The sequence below is a fragment of the Penicillium bovifimosum genome, assembly GCF_028826915.1.
Source record: "Penicillium bovifimosum strain IBT 22155 chromosome Unknown utg000005l_segment0_segment0, whole genome shotgun sequence".
NCBI classification, from domain to species: Eukaryota; Fungi; Ascomycota; class Eurotiomycetes; order Eurotiales; family Aspergillaceae; genus Penicillium; species Penicillium bovifimosum.
This window is the reverse complement of record NW_026622714.1, coordinates 4,144,467-4,167,027: the sequence shown is the minus strand read 5'-3', so window position 1 is coordinate 4,167,027 and position 22,561 is coordinate 4,144,467. Positions and strand designations below refer to the sequence as shown.

Here is a 22,561-nt window from a genome sequence, read left to right as displayed (position 1 = left end):
TTCTAGAGAGAGGAGCTGCGCGGACTTGTACACATCACACCTGCCCATAGCAACCGGGGCAACTATGATCGCCGATGTAAACAACACTTTAGTCAGCGAAATAAGGCGGTGAGTTGCCAAGGTTGGGCACCCGCGCCCCGCCGCGACTGCCGATTCTGTCATTCCGAATTTGATCCGAACCGAATGGGGAAATTATCCTAAATAGGTTAGTCACCATTTGTCGGTAATCTGGCCAATCAATCCACAGCACACAAATCGCTACTGTGCCCTGAAACCCTCTACCTCACACCCGAAAAAACGAACACTTCGATCTTGACCGTTCCGTATCTCGACAACCACCCATCCTCGCCGCCCCCGGGACCTTCAAAATGAAGTGTACGTTCTCGCCATTCGACTCCCCTTGCGATTCAATATGCTGATGGATATATTACAGTCATGAAAGTGGGCCGTGTGGCCATCATCACCCGTGGCCGCTACGCCGGTAAGAAGGTACGACAAAGATTCTGATCATCCCCGAATATGAGCACGAGCATGGAAAGAGCGCACGATTCGCAAGCGATGTCTGGATGTTACAAGAGCACGATCATTGTGGTGGAAAATGCGCGGAAGAAAAAGAAGAGAATAAAAGTTCGAAATGCTAATCAGGCATTTTTGTTCGGATTTACAGGTCGTCATTGTCCAGCCTAACGATGCTGGCTCCAAGTCGCACCCCTTCTCCTACGCCATTGTCGCCGGTATTGAGCGTTACCCCCTCAAGGTGACCCGTGGTATGGGCAAGAAGCTCGTCGACCGCCGCAGCCGCATCAAGCCTTTCATCAAGGTCGTCAACTACAACCACTTGATGCCCACCCGTTACACTCTCGAGCTCGAGGGTCTTAAGGGTACCGTCACCAACGACACCTTCAAGGAGGTCTCCCAGCGCGAGGACGCCAAGAAGACCATCAAGAAGGCCCTTGAGGACCGCTACACCAGCGGTAAGAACCGTTGGTTCTTCACTGCCCTGCGTACGTTCATCCCGGGAGCCTCATACATAATACACTTGGAACTGCACACTAACCCTCTGGAACAGGTTTCTAAACGGTTTACTTGGGCGTTTTGTCGTTTTGAGCGCACGGGTCTAGGTGAAGGCGAGGTCGAAAAACCATCGAGCACATTCAGTCCCTGCGAACATGGGATGGGAAAACATATACCATGGCTGGAAACAGATTCGGGATGTATCGATGAATTCCAGTTTTAACGGGGGCGCCACTTCAATACCTGGTGTCCGTCTGAATGAAATGGAAAATGAACAATTACTTCAAAATCAATGTTGTCTCTTACCTGAAAACCGGTCAACATTTTCCTCTTCATAGGTCGTTCTCGATTTTCGATATGACACTTCGATGCAGAATATGCCCATGCCGCCGAATGACCTTGTAGCTATCTGGTTGGCTCATACTCTCGACGTCTTTGTTTCCTGTTCGCAACTGTATCCATGTCAGACTATTTGACAGTATTGTAGTCTCAAAAGCAACTATGTCTTGTCATTTTCATTCCCCTCGGTCAATCTCAGGCACATATGGAGGCTCTTTGGGCTCGAAGAAGCGAAGTCAACAAAGGCCTCGAAGGTCTAGATCTTCCATGTCGATGCTCAAGGATGCAACTTCTATCAATGATCTCCAGTTTCTCCGCTGCCCATGCCAACCCCCACCGGGGACCCCCGCCAAGATACATATCACATAACTCTAGAGAAATGATCGAGGAAAGATCTAGCTTATGCTACGACTGGTGCCGTTATCCCCCTTGGCATTGTACGGTATGTTTAGCAACACTTCATCAGCAAGACCTATAAACGACACAAAGACCGCTTTGAGACCCGCCGAAACAGACATACCCCAGTGTGGTCATCGATGATAAATAAAGGAGACAATGGCGATTGAATGACAAGCTCTATTTCCGTGAGAGATAACAAAGAAAGCCTTTGCTTCCATTAACTGTCTCTATCCCGATCTCGAATCCCGGGCACCTTTGCGGAAATCTACATATAAAACCACCCTCCTTCGCCGGGAAACAGAGACTACCTATCCAGCTGCGTCTCATACTATTCGATCACCACTTAGAGCCATTCCCCTTAGAGTCCAAACACTCTATTCTAAAAGACACTTGTACCAAGCCACAAGCTAACGAATCACCAGTAGCCCCATCCATTCCGCCATCATGCCTCCCTCCACGATCACCTCCAGGATCCCAGAAGACACCAACGAGCAATGGGAGGACGACGAGATCCACAAGCAGTACAACGTCCCCATGGTAGCCGTGAAAGCCCACCCCCGAGTCCTCATGCACTGCGAGGTGAGTCGCGACACCGCATCAGCTCTCAAGATCGGAGTGAGTATCGACAAGTGGATCAGCACAGAGTATTTCATCTGGGAGATGGCCGCCGGCCTAGCTGACAGCAGGATCAACCCACACTGGACCCAGTTCTTCGACGAACACTACAAGGGAAAATGGGAGCACATCCAGCACCTGTACGACGGCGTCGTCGATCTGCCAGAGAGATTCATTCACCCTGTGCCGGCCCCGCCCTTCCACGTTGCAGAGGTGAGGATCCAGACCGAGCCTGTCCCGCGGTATTGGCGACTCCGTGCGAACACCGGTAGGCCCATGATTGAGACTGGTTTCTGGGACCTCTGGAAGTATATCCTCAGGTGTGATGCTTCTGTGGTTGGTCCTGTCGAGGTTATTCTTAGGGCACCGTCGCGCACTCCTGATGGGGAGGATGCTGTTGATCCTTGGAATATGGCTTCATTTACTGATCAGCTAGAGGGTGGTACCCGTTTGAATGTCGCTGAGCTTGGCTGGGCGCACGATTTTGCCGAGCCTGCTCCTTTGGAGCCCTTGCGCAATCCGGGCCACGAGGAGAGCTCTTCGTCTAGCGGTAGTCCATCAAGCTCTCTTGCCGCGCTTCGGACAGTGCCGCATCGTGTGCGACGGCGTCTGTCCCGTTCCAACAGCAAGGATAAATTTGTCCGGTAGATTCTCTGTGCATGTTTGTATTGAATATGTCTCCGTTCTAGGTATAGATCCACATTGAATAGAAGATTGTGTTGCGCTCATGTTTCCCATAGGTGTGATAAGTACTATGTAGAGACTATAACCTTCGATGAACCAAGAAGCCCGCAGGAAGACTGATAGTTAGCCTGTCCATAGCCTTCGATCATTAGACTTCATCCACTGTGCCACCGACTAGTCCATAACCACATACCGAGGATAAGTAATCTGAAATGCAACATCTACATTCATATAGGTCATGATGTACATAATATACACTCCCATTCGCTTCGACATGACCATTGACCCATATGACAGCACCACGAAACATGCAGGTATACGAAAACCAAACCACTGAGTATACCTACTAAGAAGCGTAAGTTACAGTAGGAAACAAAGTGCCAATAGGGACGGCACCTAAGAATGCATGGCGCCACATTTAACAGATGATTCACTCGGCAACCCGGTTCTGGCGTACCTTGTTTAGGGCTTTTGTGCAAAGATATTGCCAAGCCAACCTCACGAGGGCAACGCTCTTCGAGAATACCATTGAACCCCTGTAGAGGTACATCGAGTACTAAATCTGCTTTATGCAACTGATCATGAAAGCCCCTGAATACCCATTTCCATGTGATGACCAGTTGAGTCCACCAATTGATCCCGAAGGCAACACGACTGAACCCTTGATATCGACAGCGTCCATAGTGGCCCCCAATTTGGCATGTGATTGTTATATCTCGCAACTCAACCAATTGATTACGGGCTTTCGCAACACTACTGCGTATATGGCTCATAAGGCTGCAGCCGAGATACCACATTCACGGTTTCGCCTGCGTAGAAAGGTCTCCGAGATCCGCCACCCGGAGTGGGCGAATAGCTAAAACGTAACGTGCGACTGCCCGATCGTGTCCGAGGCTATAAATTGCAGCTGCGTTTATGCGATCGCATAACTGAGGTCCTCATGGCAAGCGGAAAGCCCAAAAGCCGAAAGGCAGTGGCGTGGTTGCCACAGCCTATATCGAGAAGGGATTTCCTACTCCAACGACCTCATACTGCATATCACGAAGGTCAATGATAGGTTCAGCCCATGAGGATACAGCATGAACTCTGTACAATTCCAAGGAAGTGTCCGCGCAGAAAGGTTAGAACCCAGAAGGAAAACTTAGTACAGAAGTATTCTGACCGTTGCATAAGAACCATACACTGATCTGCATAGTAGCGGTTAATCGGTGGGTTGCCACTCCGGCATCCCGTTCGCCTCAGGCTTAGGGGGCAAAGAAAAAATTAGTACTGTGTGAAAACTGAAAGTAAGTCCGCCGCCCTCGGCTTCAAATCTCAAGGTTACAATGTATCAATATCTTCCTAGTCGACATCTTCAAATTTTCATGTGCTCCCTACTATCTCCGGCCTACCCTGATAGTCGCACCGAGCATCCCTGTCGCAATGCCTGGCTTTCATTTCATAGGAACGTAAGACCTAGGTATGTGTCAAGGTATCTTTAGTCCATAAGCCAGCTAGAATAATACACATAGTACGCTATCAAACGCGACCGTGCCATGATCCTGTCAAGACTCAAGCGCCGAAACTCGGCTAAATCTGCAACGAATCATCTCTCCAGTCGCCCGCGGACGGGAACATGGAGAATGATCTCCAATCCGGCGAGGAATTGGCGCAAGGGCTGAGCCCCTCAAGACGAGACAATTGGACCGGAAGCAGCTACACCGGAAAGTAGAGAGAGGTTCGGGGGGCCGACGCTCAGACCAATAGGTGGATACATGAACTAGTATGGATAGAGATGTCAATGGGCTAGACTCTGCATGTCATGTTATTCTGGGATCAGCAGTGTCTGGACAGGTTCATTATAGGGTGCAGATAAGAAAGGCTGTCCGTCTACGTGCAACCAGTGGAATGATGAATCAAGGGATATCTTGCGACCTTCCCCTCATCTAGACCAGATTGATATGTTAGAAACCGGAAATTGTTAGACCGCTGGAAGGATCTTGAATAGAAGGAATCACGCCTTAGAATAAATAGCATTACGACAACACAACTTAACTGCGTACAGAGTCGATCGTGATACAGAGTGGAACTGAACCAATGGACCCACAATCACATGTGAGAGCAGCTTATCAAAAATCCATTTGCGATTGCTCAAGTGGGTATTCTTGGAAGTCGCGACGATGTGGTATTTATATCGATAGATTCTCTGACAGGTGTATATAGTCATAACAGCCATAGTTCAATTGGCACAGGTCCAAGTGCCAAAGTCAATGGCACATTGGCAGGGGGGCATCAGACATGGGACCTGAGGCTGTTCAGCCTTTCTACAAGAAACGGCAAAAGGAAGAAAGGGAAAAAATCAGAGCTAAAGCTGCATGGAATAGCCAGACTAATCAAGCGAACCAGCCAGTAAGACGATGTATTGAGTGCACAGATGATTCGATTGCGGTAGGACCCATTGCATAATGACAGCGCAATCACATGTGAAAATCCTATTTTTCTATACAACCCATTTTATTCTTCTTCTTCTGCTCTTTTTTTCATCTATCTTTGTGATTAGTTACCACTATTCTATCATCCTACACACACCTGTCTTCATGCCCCACGCAGAATCCGAAATGGGTGAACCGATCGTCAACGGCGAGAAGCACTACTCGCAATTCCTGGATGTATGAATCACCCCCACCACAGCTATGACCAGAACCAGATCACTAACTCGGGCCCAAATACAGCATCTCACCTCCTACCCCATTGTCTCGGACTCGATCTCCTACTACAAGGGGAACCCCTACGGAGCCAAGTCCCTCGAATTCGCTGACCAGGGCTACAACCGTTTTGCCAAACCCGTGCTGCCCTACTTCACCACGCCCTACAGCTATGTTGCGCCCTATCTGGCCCGAGCCGACTCTCTCGGTGACAAGGGTCTGACTGAGATTGATACCCGCTTCCCTATCATCAAAGAGGACACCGAGAAACTGCGTAGCTCCATCTATAACAGAGCCTCGTTGCCCGCTCGCGTCGCCGGCGACGTGAAGCACCACCTCTTTGATGTCTATGGTACTGAGTACAAGAAGTGCGGGGGTGATGGTGTCCTTGCTTCTGGCAAGGCTGTTGTTACTACCAGCTTGGTTCTGTCGCAGGAGTCGTTGGCTTGGGTTAGCGCTTTCCTCCAGAGCAAGAAGGAAGAGACGAAGGAAATTGTCGAGAAGAACAGCCATTGAATTTAGATCTCTGTGGGCCTTTGATCGTTTGGAGCGTTCCTTTTCTGTCCTTGATTATTTCTAGAGAAAACAATACCTCATCGCTGTGTGCATTCCTATTGTTAGTTTTCCAGGCCTAGCAATACCTTTTGTGAAGGTATTGTACTAGACTCGATCATTGTAAAGCTATATTCTGCTTATCACCCATCGTCTGTTCCTTTATGAATGAGAATCACAGAAGATATTATCATAGTTATTTCATATTTCTCGACTCAGACCTAGAATCGAGACCTCGAAACATACTCTCGACTCAATTCTCGAGTCCATCTCATCCACTAAGAACAGGGTCGCGCACAGACCAATCCCGAACGGGTAAAATCATCTATCGCGTCGCGTCTTCCCCAAACCCATCCCACTACAACTCCCAACCAACAATGCCGCGAATACAGAAAAGACGTGTACGCACCCTCAAACACGAAAAAGCTTTCTCATCAACTAACCTCTCACTTCAGGCCACCGGCACCGACCTCGAGACCCCAAACGCGACTCGACGTAGAAGACAAAGCGAAGAATCAGAATCACCAGCAGCAGCAGACAGCGACGACGATGGACTAAGCGCACCGACTAGCACAGATGCAATGGTCAAGAAGCTGGTGCGCCTAGCCATGGCAAGCGAGTATTCACGCCTCCCGATCCGCCGCGCCGACATCAGCGCCAAAGTGCTGGGCGAGCAGGGCTCACGACAGTTCAAGCTTGTCTTTGAGCAAGCACAGCGTGAACTCAGACACCGATTTGGGATGGAGATGAACGAGTTACCGGCGCGCGAGAAAATCACCATCTCGCAACGACGAGGCGAGTTTTTTGCCCCGTCTTGTTTATTTCTTGGTTGAAAAGGAGCATCTGAGTCTCGACGCTATCGCCTATTGCCTACGTACATCAGCTAACCATCAACTATAATAGCGGCGCAAAAAACTGAGAAACCCTCGACGGCCAATAAATCCTGGATCCTAACCAGCACTCTCCCACTCGCATACCGCTCCCCGGACATCCTCATCCCAACCAAAGCCCCGTCTCTCTACACAGAGAGCACGTACATCGGCCTGTACAGCTTCATTATCGCAGTGATCCTGCTGAACGGCGGTTCGCTGGCAGAGCAGAAACTCGACCGGTATCTGGCGCGCACAAACGCAGAGATCGGCACGCCGATCGACCGCACAGACAGATTGCTGCAGCGGCTATGCAAGGAGGGCTACATTATCAAGACGCGGGAGATGGATGGCGGCGAGGAAATCATTGAGTACGTTGTTGGTCCGCGGGGGAAAGTCGAGGTTGACACTGGTTCTGTCGCGGGTCTTGTGCGGACGGTCTACGGGAAGGAGCAGGGGGATCGGAGCGATATGTCGCAGCTTCAGAGGGATGACCTTGAGGACTTTGAGGGGAGGCTTGGGAGGAGTCTTGGTATCAAGCCTGCTGTTGTGCAGAACGGTGAGGGAGATGGTGATGGCGATGAACAGGAGGCTCCGCCGAGTACGGCTAGACGGTCGTCCAGGCGTGGTCCTGCTCGTGGGGATTCTTCTGATGAGGAATAGGATTAAGGACTTGCTGTTGTTCTTGTTTGTTAATTCCAAGGTTGACACATCGTGGTAACATAACATACATATTTCGAGCAGGTACGCAGATATGTATCTGCTGCTTGATACCCAGAATAGGATAGGTCTTAACATGTACACTCGAGCCATCCACCTTGACATTTACTGTGTACTTTGCAACCTGTATATCTGTACGCCCGCGGAGTAGTCCAGTATGAGAATCTTCCAAGCCAATACCTACACCCGGCGAAAGCGTCCAAGTCTTGCCCTCAATGTTCGCTAATGAATGTATGGATGTAATCATACATCACGAAGTGCTCACCGCAACATAGACATCGACAGCACATCAAAGACAGATATATCTTGTAGTGTTTCCGACATAATTCAAAGAAAAGCAAGCCTCACAAAGAGAATTCCATACCCCTAACGTCCTAGGTATCTATTGGAAGAACGGCCAACCGCCGGACGACAACGCTGGGGCTTGCCCACAGCACCCACTCATCCGGAGTCATACTCTCCATCACCTTCCACGCCAGCATGAACATCACGATCATAGCCTCGCGCCTCACTCGGCATGTCAAGGACACCCAGTGTTCCAGCCTCGCACTTGGAATAATATTTTGTGCTGTGGGACGTCGGTAGGTAGTGACTTCCCTACCTCCAGGCCAGACACCTGCTCCGGTAGACCTCGAGTGATGGAAAGCATCTTGCGTTGCAAATAGGACTTGCAGCGTGGACATAGGTAGAGATTGGGAAAGTGCCCTGGAAATATAGACCAGGTGTCTACAGGCTACATGTAGATAAGGGTGATAAATACGGTGTGTCTAGGGCTCCTGAACAGCCCTGGGGGTGGAGGTAGGATCACACATGTCAAAAAGACTTGATCAAGCGAAATTTTACACCTCATGGAGGGAGAATATTAATACGACGTATCTACGGAGTATAGTCTACTACATCCTAGTCGAGTTATTGCTTGCGAGGAGAAACATTTGATTCGAGTCATAATAAAAATGTATGTAGCCATTGAAGCAACTACATAACCAAATCTACCTCGATCCGTAAAAGTGTTTTTGAAAAGAGAAAAATCATCACGGCATAATGAGTATCATCCGAGAATCATTTATTTCTTAGCAGCCTTGGCAGCGGCCTTGGTGACCTTACCGGCACCGCCAGCGTTCTTCTCAACGGACTTGATGACACCGACAGCGACGGTCTGGCGCATATCACGGACGGCGAAACGACCGAGAGGGGGGTAGTCGGTGAAGGCCTCAACACACATGGGCTTGGAGGGAACCATCTTGACGATAGCGGCATCACCAGACTTGATGAACTTGGGGTTAGCCTCAGTGGCCTTACCGGTACGGCGATCGATCTTCTCGATAAGCTCAGCGAACTTGCAAGCAATGTGGGCAGTGTGGCAATCGAGGACGGGAGCGTAACCAGCGCCGACCTGACCGGGGTGGTTCAGGACAATGACCTGGGCGTTGAAGGAGTCGGCACCGGCGGCGGGGTCGTTCTTGGAGTCGGAAGCGACGTTACCGCGGCGAACCTCCTTGACGGAAACGTTCTTGACGTTGAAGCCGACGTTGTCACCGGGGTTACCGGCCTTGAGCTGCTGGTGGTGCATCTCGACGGACTTGACTTCAGTGGTCACCATAGCGGGAGCGAAGGTGACGATCTGGCCAGGAGTGATGATACCGGTCTCAACACGACCGACGGGAACTGTGCCAATACCGGAAATCTTGTAGACATCCTGGAGGGGAAGACGCAGGGGCTTGTTGGAGGGACGGACAGGGGGCTCGATGGCATCGATGGCCTCGAGGAGAGTCTTTCCGGTGGACTTGCCAGCCTTGGTCTCCTTCTCCCAACCCTTGTACCAGGGGCAGTTGGGAGAGACCTCGAGCATGTTGTCGCCGTTGAAGCCGGAGATGGGGACGAAGGGAACGGACTTGGGGTTGTATCCGACCTTCTTGATGAAGGAGGAGGTCTCCTTGACAATCTCGTTGTAACGCTCCTCGGCCCACTTGCAAGTGTCCATCTTGTTAAGGGCAACAATGAGCTGCTTAACACCGAGGGTGAAGGCAAGCAGAGCGTGCTCACGGGTCTGGCCATCCTTGGAGATACCAGCCTCGAACTCACCAGTGCCGGAGGCGATGATGAGAATAGCGCAATCGGCCTGGGAGGTACCAGTGATCATGTTCTTGATGAAATCACGGTGACCGGGGGCATCTGTAGTGGGGTAAGTTAGTATAGGTTCATCACGAATAGAGATTAAACGAAGACTTACCGATAACGGTGACCTCATACTTCTGGGTCTGGAACTTCCAGAGGGCGATATCGATGGTGATACCACGCTCACGCTCAGCCTTGAGCTTGTCAAGAACCCAAGCGTACTTGAAGGAACCCTTGCCAAGCTCGGCGGCCTCCTTCTCGAACTTCTCAATGGTACGCTGGTCAATACCACCGCACTTGTAGATCAAGTGACCGGTAGTGGTAGACTTGCCGGAATCGACGTGGCCGATAACGACGATGTTGATGTGGGAACGCTCTTCCTTACTGTTTGGTCAAGTCAGTTCGAATTCCATCAGTTGAGGTCTTTGGTAGATGGATTAATACGTACCCCATGATGACGGTTGAAAACTTTTTGTAGTTCTTTGTAAGATACTAGAAAAGTCTGTGGAAAAGATTGCTCAGAGACTACGGCTTAACGCGTAGAGGTACTGAGCAACGATGATTAGTGACTGTGGATGAAAGAGGAAGAATTGAAAAGCAGTAGGGGGGCAGGAGACACTCACTGTAGCAGACGAAGAGGGAAAGAAAAAGTCTGTGGGAGGGGAGGAGGGGAAATCCTTATATGGAGGGGCAAGCGAGAGAGGCGAGTCAGCAGGTGGGGCCCAGCCCTCTTCGGTTACCGCTCCTGATTGGCTTGAGCCCTTACCCGTGCACGCAGATTTTGCAAAGTGGGTTGACGGGACAATGTACAGGTACTTACTCCAACATGGTTTCTCTCATACTCAATGAAGTATCACATACTTATTTCTACTATAACTCACTTCGTTTCCCTGGTTTCGCTTTGCCCACGGTGCTCCACTCAGTTTGAATTTTTTTTTCATGGGCTCCTCTCTAGCCCACTCTGTGGCTCTAAAACATTGCAACTGGGCAGCAACGCAGACTAGTTGGGTGAGAAACTTCTGGTTTGCATTGTTTACTTTGCGCCTTTTTTTCAGCCGTTTGTTGGCCACATTGTGAATTGTATGTGACATTGGCTCTCGATGTCTCCCGCTTGGGTCTAAAAAAAGTTTTTTCTCTCTTTGTTCTCGATAACCCCGCGGCTTGAGGGGCACATATGCTCACCGCCAACTCATCCCACCAACAATGTCATGCATCGTTTTTATTGCTTTTCCTTTTTTTTTGGTGTCCCTAGAAGGGCGTTCGCCCCCGATGATGAATTATACATTCCAATGTAGGCAGGTGTATCGTAGTGATTTAGGAACAAATAGTTATGTTGATTGATGAGCTAAATTATTAACTTGGAGTACTTCTCTAGTCCTAAAGGCATGTGAAAGTCCGTGAAAAATGTCTGCCTCCTATTCTATGTAGCCAGATCCACGATATCAGGTCTCGCACAAGAAAGTTTTCACTGCTTGTACAATACATGTGACTTGTGTGCTAAACTGTCCATGGGTGAGATCGATACATAAGTGTGTGTACTTTGTTGTACAATGATTTAGACTACCCCCAATGCAGTGTCCTTGTTGCCCTCAGTAAAAAAAACTCCATTCCATGCGCCATTTGCGCCTCGCTCGAAATCCAGGAACGATCTTGTAGAAATGGGTGCGCCAAAGAGAAAATGCATCTGAAATTCCGCCTGGTCGTCCGCCTCTAATTCTCTCTCCACCGAGCACCACAGGAAGTACACTAGGGCTGTCAGTCACGGGTACCTCGCGTTGGATGTAAGGACACCATACTTTCAAGAATGTAGTCATAGGCTCATCTGCACTGCGAATCTGCAGCTGGAAGAAGTACGCACGTTCCCCATTGCAGCTTTCGGCGGGGCATTGAGCTGCAAGAAAGAGATACCATGTCAGATCTGTGGATCTTGACGGACAAGACCCTCGGCCAGATATAATAGAACTTACTTGCGACACTATCGGCGTTCGCAAACTCCTCTTTGCCTCCGAAGACATCATCCACTTCCTTCTGTTTCATTTCCTTCTTCTCGAAATATTCCCGATCCAGCGGTGCTTCGTATGGGCAGACACGGCACTCAAAGCGGTTCACGCCCATGGGGAACCTTGTATTCGAGTCCGCTTTGGAAATGGTGAGCGCATTGCTGCAGTTAGGGCAGACTGAAAAAAAGTCGTCAGTTTCCGCTATGCGACATTCCGGAGCAGGGTCAACTGGAGTATAGCACATACAGACAAGCATCGCGACGATATTGTTGAATAATGCAGCGTAAGGGAGCCAAAAGATTGTCAGGAGTCAAGCTAGGAAAGATGTCCTTCACAGCACTTTCAAAGTACGTGGACCCCGCGCGGAACACTACCGTTGACGATAAGAGATCTAGTCGCGCGGCTAAATTGATAAGTGTTCTGGAACATAGTATATCCGCCCCGGCCACGCGTGGCTGTCAGGGAGAGCTCCAATGGCCATGTTTGGACTCTCACTTTTGAGTTGTACATACACTTCTTTCTCATTCAGCCCTCAGAGTTAGGTTGGCTACAGTAGAACTGCTCTCCTATATCCTTTATCATCGCGATAACTACCTCTTTGCTCCAACTACAGCACAATCTCCTTTCCCGGACTACGAACTTACCAGTTACCCCGGATCCTCACATTGAATTATAAAGAGACATGGCCGATGAGGTGAGCACTGCACCTGCTAGTCACTATTGCTGGTACACGATGCTGATGTTGCTGCGAATTAGGGCGCGTCACCCCGCGAGTTGATCGTGGAAGCCTGCCGGCGGGACCAACCCCACCTTATTGAACAAGTCCTGGATGATATGGAAGAACAAAGCAATGAGCAAGTGGCACAATTCTTCAACGACGTGACAGACTCCATGGGAAACCACGCACTACATATCTGCGCTCAGTATGGCAGCTGTATGCGTCCCCCTTACTTTCCCCTGCTGCCTATCTTGGACCTAATCAGTTTATCTTTCAGATGACACCATGGATGCATTGTTTGACATCCAGTTTTTCGAATGCGATCCGCTGACCCGCCTGGACAAGGACACGCCACTGCATGTTGCAGTGCGGTTCGCCAACGAGAAAGACGCGGAGCTGGGTGAGGCCATGATCAAAATGATGTGTGAGGCCGGCTGTGACCCCCGTGTGCGCAACCAGCATGGCCAGAAGCCTGTGGAGTTGGTATTCAACAACAATGGTATTGTGAAAGAACTCCAGCAGGCGGAGTACATCATGGCCGAGGGGATGCGCGAGGACTTGGAAGAACTCGACTCGGACGGTGGTGACGCCAGTGATAGCGGATAATGACAAGATATTGAGTACTACAGCATTGGCTTTGTTGGTGTATTGCAGGCATCTCCCATTTTTGGTTGGTCCCTGATGCTCAATTTCAGGCTAAGCAGAGCTTGCTAAGCAGAGCTTTATCACAATTAATGATCGCTATGAATTAAGTCCAGGCTCTAAAAACTATTACTTTAATTTCGCCGAAACTTGAGTAAAGATACGAAGTGTCATTTAGACAGTCTATCTATCTCCGTATGTTCTCACCAAACTAAACCTTTGACATCCGGACAAGCTTCTGCACTTGTTCCAACCATTTGCGGGAGAACTCCTCTTCAGTAAACCGTTGAGCCGAGCGACGCGCCCGCTGCCGCATGGCGACCTTCTCCGCCTCCGGGAGAGCAAGAGCAGCCTCGAAGGAAGCAGCAAATTGCTCCTCTGTTTCAGCCCGGAATCCCGTTGCACCATCGCCTAGGTCAACAACGATGTCTTCGCGTGGACCACCCGAGTCGTGTGTCACGCAGATGAGACCAGCAGCTTGGTACTCGACGACGCAAATACCAAAGTGCTCATTCCACATGGCGTTCACGCCAACGGATGCGGTGCTTAGATGTGATAGAACAGCGGGCCAGCTAGCATCGCACAAGAAAGTAGTCTGGTCGCGGATGCGCAGCTCATGTGCCAAGAGCCGTAGGTTGTAGATGTGGGTCTCATCGGGGCTGGAGTGGCGTACAGATCCGACGAGCACTAGGCGTGGAGATGGTCGGCCAGTGTAGGCTGTGTTGCTGGCTCGTTCTTGCAGAAATCGCGCAAAGAGCGCAGAACCAGCGGGTGGTTCTTCTCTGGTCGGAATTGGGCAATGTAAAGGATGACTGGCTGGCGAGTCTTCTCGCTTTCCGCATCAACGGCAATGCTTGATTGCAGTTCGGTGACTGCTGTTGGGGGGAACACCACAGCCGGCGATGATGGAGAGCCATCACCGCTACTACTGCTGCTTTTGTTGATGGCGCCCCAGAGAGTTCGAATGTGCGCTGCCGTCCAGGACGAATTGCACATAACTACATCCACTTGTCGGCCAACCCAGCCATAGAGTTTGGCAAACAGCTGCCAGTACCGGCGCTTAAGTTTCCCTTTCCAACCTTTACCTGCGCCAGAGTTAATCCCTTGTACGCCGCTCTTGTCATCTAGAGAGGCGAGCATATCGGTTGATATGGTCGGATAATGAACATAAGCACCAACAGGCACAGTCGGGAAAAGCCACTTGCAAAGAGCAAGGGTGAAGGCATAGCCCATAGTGTCAACGAAGACATCCGGTACGAGAAGTGTAAAGGCATCATAGGCAACAACCAATGACCCCAACGACTGTCCCAGTAGCGTCATGTAGGGGTATGAGCTGCTCAAAACATACTTGCGGGTCGTCAAGTAAAGAAGCACCACATTCGGCGCATGCAGATGAATATTGAACCGATGCTCCACCCGCTCCAGCATCGTAGCTTTGTTGACTTCATGGTCACCCGTGTATATAGCGCAAATTGCTTTCGGCCAGCGCGTTTGCGTCGCTCGTACTGCTTCCCACAGAACTCGCTCGCCACCTCCTCCAGCATTGCTGTAGAATCCAGTCAGTGAACAGTGCGCCATCTATCATAGAAAACTGACACACCAGAATGGGTGGAAGAACCCAATAATACCATCCCAGTCGTCTGCATCTCTACCACTTTCCCCAGAAGGACTGCCATTGTTTTCACTGCTATTGACATTCTGTATCCTGCCCGGGCCTGAGCTTTCGACCTTCTCCCAATCCTCATCCTCGGCACCATTCCGCGATAGTGAAGCTGTTGAAGCCTTTCGCTGTGTGGCACGTAGCTCTTCCTCTTCGGACCGCGCCCGCGCGATCACATATCCGTGGCGAGAGCGCGTTCGTTGCCAGATGATCCAGCCGACTCCTCGAAAGACAAGCCCGAGGAGAATGCCAATTAGCTTCGGAAGCAGGATAGCTGTGGCGGTGAGGCCCAGAACAACCAAAATGGCTATAGATATGAGGGCCATGGTGGAAAGGCAATAATCAAAAGTATCTCATCAGAGAAGACACATAGTAAGAAAATTCGAAGCAAAAGTAGAAAAGCCGGTGGTCAGAAAATGCCCCCCCTCTCTTGCTGTCAACAAGTTGATCACTCGGGCCAATGACGGGAATAACTTACATACGCGTCACATGATGATCTCCGACTTCCGCTCCGCAATTTCTAAAGCTTCACTTTTTTACAACATACCTCTCGGTGTTTGCCTTGCCTTTCGACAAGGCACGCAGCAATGTATTCCAATCGCTCCACGCAAGCTTTGAATTCAACGCGACGAGCTTTGCAGTTGACTCGCCCGCATGTTCGGCACTTCCACCCTACACGACCAGCCTCATTCTCTACGATCAATCTTGTACTAGACGGTTCGAGTGCGTTTATTCATGGAGTCCACAGCATTTCATGTCTACCATGGGCCGCTTCAATTCCTCTAACGGCTGTACTTGTTCGTACGTTTGTCGGACTGCCCCTTCAAATATACACACGACTCCAGGCGCGCCGAGAAACCCAATTACAGTTGCTTTTATCCACATGGGCAAAGGCGAATTCCAAAAGATATGAGAATCACCCAAATAGAGCGTACGCCCAGAAGCAAACTATGCGTGACCAGCGAAAGCGAACTGCCGAGCTATACAACCGTTGGGGTGTATCCCGCAGCTACCGCCCTATCATGTTTCTACAAGTACCTGTCTTCATTGCACTCATGGAGAGTCTGCGCGGGATGAGTGGAAACAACAGCGGCATCTTCGCGTGGTTATTTTCTCTCATCGAACCGGCTCAAGATCCTGCTTCCGCGACCCAGTCTCTGCATCTGACCGTCGAGCCCACCTTTGCGACTGAAGGCGCCCTCTGGTTCCCGGATTTATTGGCTGGGGACCCTACAGGCGTGCTGCCAGCTCTTCTGACTGTGTCTATATTGTCAAATGTCATGCTTGGGTGGAAAACAAAGCCTCTGAAAGAGCTGTCTGAACTCCCGAAGCTACAAATGTATAAGGAAGCAACCTTCCGCGGTCTACGAGTCTTCGTCCAGGCTTTGGCATGCTACGTTGGCTTAGCGGGCTTTGCTTCTGAGATGCCAACTTCGCTCTTACTCTACTGGATCACCAGTACCAATGTTGCTACGCTGCAGACTTGGATACTGGAGAACAAAGTGTTTAAACCGCCGACGCTTTACAAATTCGAGAGAAAATACGTCACTTTCAACAAGCCGGGAGTCGATGATCCCTTCCAGCTGAAGAACATGCGCTGATTTACATCGGTGGGCAATTCCGCTTGCGGAGGCATTGGGTTGGGCCACGCCGTTCGGACGCCCTCCAGAGCCTGGGCAGTAGGTCATGCTTCTAAATATGGGTTGCATCATATGCGCCGGGTACATACGTATCTCCGGTATATCTCAAGGTGGAGTCTACCTGCATATCGTAACTCATCTGAAGGTAATGCCCAGGTGTACTCTGGTCGGCTGCCACAGACCTTTGGAAATGGGACGGTCGTCACTTGATGGCGATTTGATATGTCATCCAGGGGCTTTCCTTTGAAAGGTTGGCAATTGATAAGCCTCAATTCTGCACGGCAATGCAGGGACAAATAGTTCATCGACTGGTTTCGAAGTGCCTTGTACACATCATTTTTCTTGGCCTAATCGGCGTTCATGTACAAAATATCATCTATCAATGGAGGCATACACTGCAGATGCGCATACACCAGACGATCAATTAGTATTTGTCAAATTAGAAATATGGATCTTGCCAAAATATTTCATCTTGGCCATGCTATCCATGGAATCAGCAAGAATTACAGCCTCCCCACCTGTAGGGATGGTTGATTGCGGAACATAGCAGCAGACCGCCCTCCTTGTAAATGCTTTAGAAATGCCACGATACAAATGATGTTAAATACGATAAACGCCTAGAGCTTCGACTTGAGCGGCTGTTCTGCGGCACTCGCTTCCTGGTTAACTTCGACAGTGCGCGAGTCCGGACCTTGGCCAAAGAAGATAACCTCGACAGTAACGTCGTCACTAAACAAGGTTAGTAAGGTCACAGAAGAGCAAGTGTTGATGCACGTACCGGTATCTACGGGAATAAGGGCTGGGCAGCGTCAACAAAGCGCACACCATGTCCTTGTCCTTTCCGCCCATTGCATTGCGCACAAGGTGCGTTGCTGCGTTCTTGTCTTCGACAACGAAGCGACTAGCCGCACCAGAGATGTCATACTGTTGCTGACGAATCGGACGACGTTGACCCTCGTTTGATCCATCACTTGCGGTTTCCACGGGCAGCTGCTTCTGACTATCAAATCCGAACCAGCTTTGCAGCCAAGCCTTGCTACCAGTGCTTACAGAAGCGGAGTTCTGCTGCTCGACCCACTGGCCCACAAGGCCAACAACTTCCTCATTGCTCAGCATCTCCCATAGACCATCAGTGGCCATAACGACGAAGTCGCCCTTGGAGGGATCGATCTTGGTGGTGGTAATGACGGGCTCAGCGGTGACATAAGGGGGCGTCTTCAGCATGGGATGAGGGGTACGTCCAAAGAACTTCGCTTTGATGGTATCTTGGACGTCCCGGCTCCACTTGTAGAAAGCATCGCCGAATGCACGGCTGGGTTCAAGCTGGCCCAGAATTCGACCATTCTTGGTGACATATTGCTCGCCGGGGTGCTCCTCGCGCAAACGTTTCATTTCAGACGGGGTTCCACCAGTTTGGTCCTCGGAAAGAGCAGTAGCAGTCCACTTCCCGCTCGGGCCACGACGCCCCAAGACCGCGCGAGAGTCGCCGGTAACGGCAACCTTGAGATCTTTAGACTGAGAATCGTAGAAACTGAGAAGAGCACATGATCCTGAAAGAGCAGGGGCAAGGAGCTCGGCGGCAACTCGTCGTGACTTCGACTTCATGACCTCCTTAACGCTCTCGTGTACGATGTCATTGTCTAGGCGGACAAAGCCTTTCTTGATAGCGGCGTCAATGGCTTCGGAGGTGGGCACAAGACGTGATGGATCGGCAGAGGCCGCTTTGTAGGTAGTGTTCAATTCGCGGGCCACGTATGAGATCAAAACGTTTCGCAATTTGGCGGATGTTGTCCAGCCCCTGATCAAGAATGTAGTCAGTGCTGGCATAATTCAGTCTTTAGGTTTGAAAAACGTACGAGTGACCATCAAAGACTCCCCAGAACATCCAGTCACTGCTCGGTTCGCCATTGCTGACAGCCGCCACAGATGCTGGGATCTCAACAATCTTCTCCGCATGGTCGTCCTCAATAGGCGAGTTGCTGGGAACCTGTACCACGTCGTACCGAACAACGCCCTTGCCCCGATTTACCAGATATGACTCCTCGTATTTTCTGAGTTTCTGCGTTGCTTGCTCCGGTGTCAACATCTCCAAAACTTGGCGATCTGAATCGTCTGTATTCTTGGCGAGAGGCTGGTCTCCCGAGAGTGTCGCGGTATAGAATTGATCGCCACTGACTAGCAATGCACGGCGCGTAGACTCGACAGGACCCTCGGCGTAGGCGGAGTTGATGGCACCCGAGGCGAATCCCCGGATCTGGGTAGCTGCTAATTTAACTGTGTCACCCTGATAAGCATACCATGCCCCGGAGGCAACGACGGTTGAGATAACGGCGAGGGAAAGGTTTCGGCGGTGCATGGATGTCGAAGAGGCTACTGGACTGTTGGATGAGCGTCTGCCACCTGAATATGGCCGAATACCTCGCAACTGGTTGAAGGCCGAAGAGCACGGCCGCTTAGCGGCAATGTTCCATAGTGGCGCACGCCGAGCAGTACGGCCAGCTTGAACAGTCACCCGACGCATGATTTTGGCAATGTATACCTAGATGGAACAGTAACTCTTATCGCCAAGTGCCAGGAAAACTTCTGAACGGCTCAGAGGTCGTATGTAGAGATCTGAACTTATCGAGGAACTGAGCCCTTCAATGGATGTCACGTGTAGGGGATCTCGCAAGACGCGCTAGACTACGTTAGTATGTGTCGTCATACCCCGCGATGTGTTACTTTTCGGCGCGAACTTTTTTGGCTTCTTTTTGTCTCCCCACGAGGCTCAATTAGCTCTAGCTGTCGCTAGCAGTATTGCTCAAAATGTCATCGCGAGCGATCCGTAAGCTGCAGAAGCTTCGTGAACAAGAACAGCAGCAAGATTCCGAGCACCAAAATGAGTCAAGTGAAGATGAAGCCCCGCGCCCCGCGAAACCGAAGTTCAACGCCTTTGACCTATTGAATACTGGGGATGAAGATGAGGATAGGGTGGATGAGGAGGAAGAAGAAGAGGAGGAGGAGACATCACATGTGGACCATCAAATACGATCCAGAGAGTCTGAGCCCACTTCAACAAAGCCGAAGAAGGGTAACAAAAAGAAGAAGAAGAAGAAGGCCGCCAAAGCGTCTGGACCAGCAGATGCCCAGCCGATGAAATCAAACGACGTAGAGCTTGATGAGATTGATATAGCATTGAAGGAGCTCTCTACCAGTGGGCACCCGTCTAACGGGGCAGGTCTCTCGACTACTGAACACAATCGCAACGCCTCTTTCCCCCACACCACGAACGAACTACTGGGCGTCGAACCCAAATTTCTCAATGCAACGAATGAGATGCGTCGACTGTTTGGAAACGTTGTTCTAGAAAACTTCGATCAAGCAGCGGACAACGGAGCTGGCCGCCGTCGGGATCGCAATCGACAGATGATCGACCTTGCGCAGGCCTTGTCGGGAAAATACAGTCCAGCCAGCAGGGGTCAAAGTTTGGCGGGAGCGACGCAACGACGCAATGTTCTTATGCAGGGCAAAGATGAATGGCCTCGTGCCCCAAGTGGAGGTCTAGGTATGGAGACCGTAGAAAAGCTTCCCTCAGGGGAAACTCTCTACCGGTTGGTGCATAATACAGCCTATCAAGATGTCCAAAGACAATTTGACCTTTGCGTCGAATCAATGGATCCACAGAGAATGATCGGGCACCTACAATACAACCCATATCATATTTCTACCCTTCTTCAGGTGTCGGAGATTGCCAAGCATCAGGGCGATCATGCTGTGGCCGCGGATTTGATGGAAAGAGCACTTTTTAACGTGGGTCGTTCAGCTCACTCTTCGTTCGCCACTCGCCTCGGGGAAGGGCTCGCCAGATTTGATTTCATACATGCCGCGAATCGAGAACTCTGGCTCGTCGGATGGAGGTACATTACCAACTTGACCATGAAGGGCACATGGAGAACCGCCTATGAATGGGCCAAGCTGTTGCTCAGTCTGGATGACAACGATCCTTATTGCATGAAGCTGCTCGTTGACCATCTCGCTCTCCGAGGCAGGGAGTATACACACTTTGTGCAGCTCTGCACCCAGACGCGTTTTAGTCGCGACTGGGCCAATCTTCCGAACATACAGTGCTCGCTGGTGATGGCATATCTCCGGTTAAACAGGCCCCAAGAAAGCCGGCGACAACTGCAGCTCGCCATGTCCCGCTACCCGTGGGTTTTCAGCAGGCTGGCACAGGAGCTCGATATCCAACATGTATCCAAATCCATCTGGGGCAAGATGCCTCCCACCGTCTCCCATCAACTGCTTACTGAACTCTACATCGACCGTGCGAAGGACCTTTGGAACACCCCCGAGGCTATTTCTCTCATTATGGAAGTGGCAGATTCTCTCTCTGGCGAAGAGTCCACTGCATCCCCAGAGATCACTCTGGACGTCGCTCGACATGTAGTATTATCTGATATCAAGGCTGCAATTACCTGTCTGCCACCCCAATTTGTGACTGGTCGACTGTCCTCCTCCGATCCTCTTCCACCCTACGAGTCTGAAGCCTACCAGCAGCAGTCTGAACCACCCCCTGTTTATGCAGCTCCTCTTGGAAGAGGTGATGGTTGGATGCAGGATCTTCTCGCTCAATTTAACCGCAACGACCCTGATCCCAACATTCCAGTCGATGAGGAGGAGCCAGCTGAGTTTCAGGATGAATTTGAGCAAAGAGAGAACTTCGACATCCCGCAATCGCGTCCACCACTGAGAGACCCAGCGGCTCTTGAGGGATGGCTGATACGCGAGGGGTTGCAGACCCTTCGCATCTTCTTCAGGCAGTATGGAGTCGACCGGGGTAACTGGAGCGAAGTGGCCGAAGACCTCGAACCTTTCACGAACTATCTGGATGCATTGGAACGCCTTCCAGAGACAACACGTCAACGATTGCTCCACGGGCCCATCAGGGCCTCTCTGGGTGACCTTGCGGTCAGCATGATTGAAGAGGAGTAAAATTGGCTCCATGTGGACTTTGGTTTTGACTGCCCACGGATAGCTTGCAGGAAGTACATAAGAAGCCTGTGGGTTATCACATGTACAATATTTTCAATATACTGCTAGCAATACTACGAACGCAACCTGTATGTTGCGAAGTCTATTTCAGTTCGATCGTGTATGCGTATAAGACCTGGTTGCTCTAGTGGCTCAATAAAGACGTGAGCTACTCCGTACAGAATTATGCATGGAGTCTATGTTGACGATCGTGCCAGTTGGGGTTCTGGTGTCTTCTGTGATATTTCAAAAAGTGTGCAACGATCTAATATGAGCAAGTGTGGCCGAGTGGTTAAGGCGCTGTGTTTAGGTACTTGATCGCAAGATCATGATTACATATTCCGCAGTCTTCAGGGGCGCGAGTTCGAATCTCGCCGCTTGCATTATTCTTTTTTGCTCTTAACCTCAAGAGTATCTCTTTCGCTAACTATTGTTCGGTTTTTTTGACGCTGCTATCTCTACGCAGGTTTATTTTGTTATCCACTGCTCCCATAGACACTTGGTCACGGATTGCATGCGCGTTACTAGGTACCTTACAGACATTCCGGTATGCCGTGGGAAGCTTCAGCACAAATGTACTCCATCCGAACCCCGTACCTGATAGGCTGATACTACCTGCTGGTTCTTATATTCTCTTATATTCTTCCCCAGCCTCGAAGCCATGTCGAAACTCGGGGGTCGGGTATAACCTAAGACCTTGTAACCTAGATAACGTTAGTATCCGAATCCTTATCACTGGTGTACATAGGGAAATATATATAGAAGGTACCCTGTAACTCCACATCGGTCGCTCGGGAGTATGTACATCTGTACAAACAGGTTCTCAATATGCAAAGCAGCAATCAGCAAGTGACATAGCCCCACATGTATGCTGCATCCATTACCGGATGACCATGAAAA

General features: G+C 50.4%; 11 protein-coding genes across 11 annotated transcripts; 7 read left to right on the top strand and 4 right to left on the bottom strand.

The window, feature by feature from the left end:
* Positions 1-368: 368 nt before the first annotated feature.
* Positions 369-1,077, top strand: N7515_006784 (60S ribosomal protein eL27; the record flags this gene model as incomplete). Its single annotated transcript, XM_056667528.1, has 4 exons — positions 369-375; positions 434-489; positions 668-1,004; positions 1,070-1,077. The coding sequence occupies 4 exons, from the start codon at positions 369-371 to the stop codon at positions 1,075-1,077; spliced, it is 408 nt and encodes a 135-aa protein (XP_056521124.1).
* A 1,119-nt stretch (positions 1,078-2,196) lies between these two features.
* Positions 2,197-3,015, top strand: N7515_006783 (uncharacterized protein; the record flags this gene model as incomplete). The annotated part of the gene is made up of 1 exon (XM_056667527.1): positions 2,197-3,015. One exon carries the CDS (start codon positions 2,197-2,199, stop codon positions 3,013-3,015), a length of 819 nt encoding a protein of 272 aa, XP_056521123.1.
* A 2,633-nt stretch (positions 3,016-5,648) lies between these two features.
* Positions 5,649-6,251, top strand: N7515_006782 (putative pathogenesis associated protein Cap20; the record flags this gene model as incomplete). The annotated part of the gene is made up of 2 exons (XM_056667526.1): positions 5,649-5,699; positions 5,763-6,251. 2 exons carry the CDS (start codon positions 5,649-5,651, stop codon positions 6,249-6,251), a joined length of 540 nt encoding a protein of 179 aa, XP_056521122.1.
* A 413-nt stretch (positions 6,252-6,664) lies between these two features.
* N7515_006781 (MAGE domain-containing protein) lies at positions 6,665-7,819 on the top strand (the record flags this gene model as incomplete). The annotated part of the gene is made up of 3 exons (XM_056667525.1): positions 6,665-6,688; positions 6,743-7,103; positions 7,191-7,819. 3 exons carry the CDS (start codon positions 6,665-6,667, stop codon positions 7,817-7,819), a joined length of 1,014 nt encoding a protein of 337 aa, XP_056521121.1.
* Positions 7,820-8,939: 1,120 nt separating this feature from the next.
* Positions 8,940-10,444, bottom strand: N7515_006780 (translation elongation factor EF-1 alpha; the record flags this gene model as incomplete). The annotated part of the gene is made up of 3 exons (XM_056667524.1): positions 8,940-10,048; positions 10,107-10,375; positions 10,440-10,444. 3 exons carry the CDS (start codon positions 10,442-10,444, stop codon positions 8,940-8,942), a joined length of 1,383 nt encoding a protein of 460 aa, XP_056521120.1.
* Positions 10,445-11,701: 1,257 nt separating this feature from the next.
* N7515_006779 (DNA-directed RNA polymerase III core subunit RPC11) lies at positions 11,702-12,247 on the bottom strand (the record flags this gene model as incomplete). Its single annotated transcript, XM_056667523.1, has 4 exons — positions 11,702-11,737; positions 11,788-11,882; positions 11,959-12,168; positions 12,238-12,247. The coding sequence occupies 4 exons, from the start codon at positions 12,245-12,247 to the stop codon at positions 11,702-11,704; spliced, it is 351 nt and encodes a 116-aa protein (XP_056521119.1).
* A 426-nt stretch (positions 12,248-12,673) lies between these two features.
* N7515_006778 (ankyrin repeat-containing protein ANK1) lies at positions 12,674-13,315 on the top strand (the record flags this gene model as incomplete). Its single annotated transcript, XM_056667522.1, has 3 exons — positions 12,674-12,685; positions 12,748-12,925; positions 12,987-13,315. 3 exons carry the CDS (start codon positions 12,674-12,676, stop codon positions 13,313-13,315), a joined length of 519 nt encoding a protein of 172 aa, XP_056521118.1.
* A 247-nt stretch (positions 13,316-13,562) lies between these two features.
* Positions 13,563-15,337, bottom strand: N7515_006777 (alpha-1,2-mannosyltransferase ALG11; the record flags this gene model as incomplete). Its single annotated transcript, XM_056667521.1, has 3 exons — positions 13,563-14,010; positions 14,040-14,897; positions 14,952-15,337. The coding sequence occupies 3 exons, from the start codon at positions 15,335-15,337 to the stop codon at positions 13,563-13,565; spliced, it is 1,692 nt and encodes a 563-aa protein (XP_056521117.1).
* Positions 15,338-15,961: 624 nt separating this feature from the next.
* Positions 15,962-16,612, top strand: N7515_006776 (putative mitochondrial export translocase Oxa2; the record flags this gene model as incomplete). The annotated part of the gene is made up of 1 exon (XM_056667520.1): positions 15,962-16,612. One exon carries the CDS (start codon positions 15,962-15,964, stop codon positions 16,610-16,612), a length of 651 nt encoding a protein of 216 aa, XP_056521116.1.
* Positions 16,613-17,268: 656 nt separating this feature from the next.
* On the bottom strand, positions 17,269-19,172 carry ptcF (type 2C protein phosphatase ptcF; the record flags this gene model as incomplete). The annotated part of the gene is made up of 3 exons (XM_056667519.1): positions 17,269-17,380; positions 17,430-18,449; positions 18,508-19,172. 3 exons carry the CDS (start codon positions 19,170-19,172, stop codon positions 17,269-17,271), a joined length of 1,797 nt encoding a protein of 598 aa, XP_056521115.1.
* Positions 19,173-19,456: 284 nt separating this feature from the next.
* Positions 19,457-21,622, top strand: N7515_006774 (transcriptional repressor TCF25 family protein; the record flags this gene model as incomplete). Its single annotated transcript, XM_056667518.1, has 1 exon — positions 19,457-21,622. The coding sequence occupies one exon, from the start codon at positions 19,457-19,459 to the stop codon at positions 21,620-21,622; it is 2,166 nt and encodes a 721-aa protein (XP_056521114.1).
* Between the last annotated feature and the right edge of the window lie 939 nt (positions 21,623-22,561).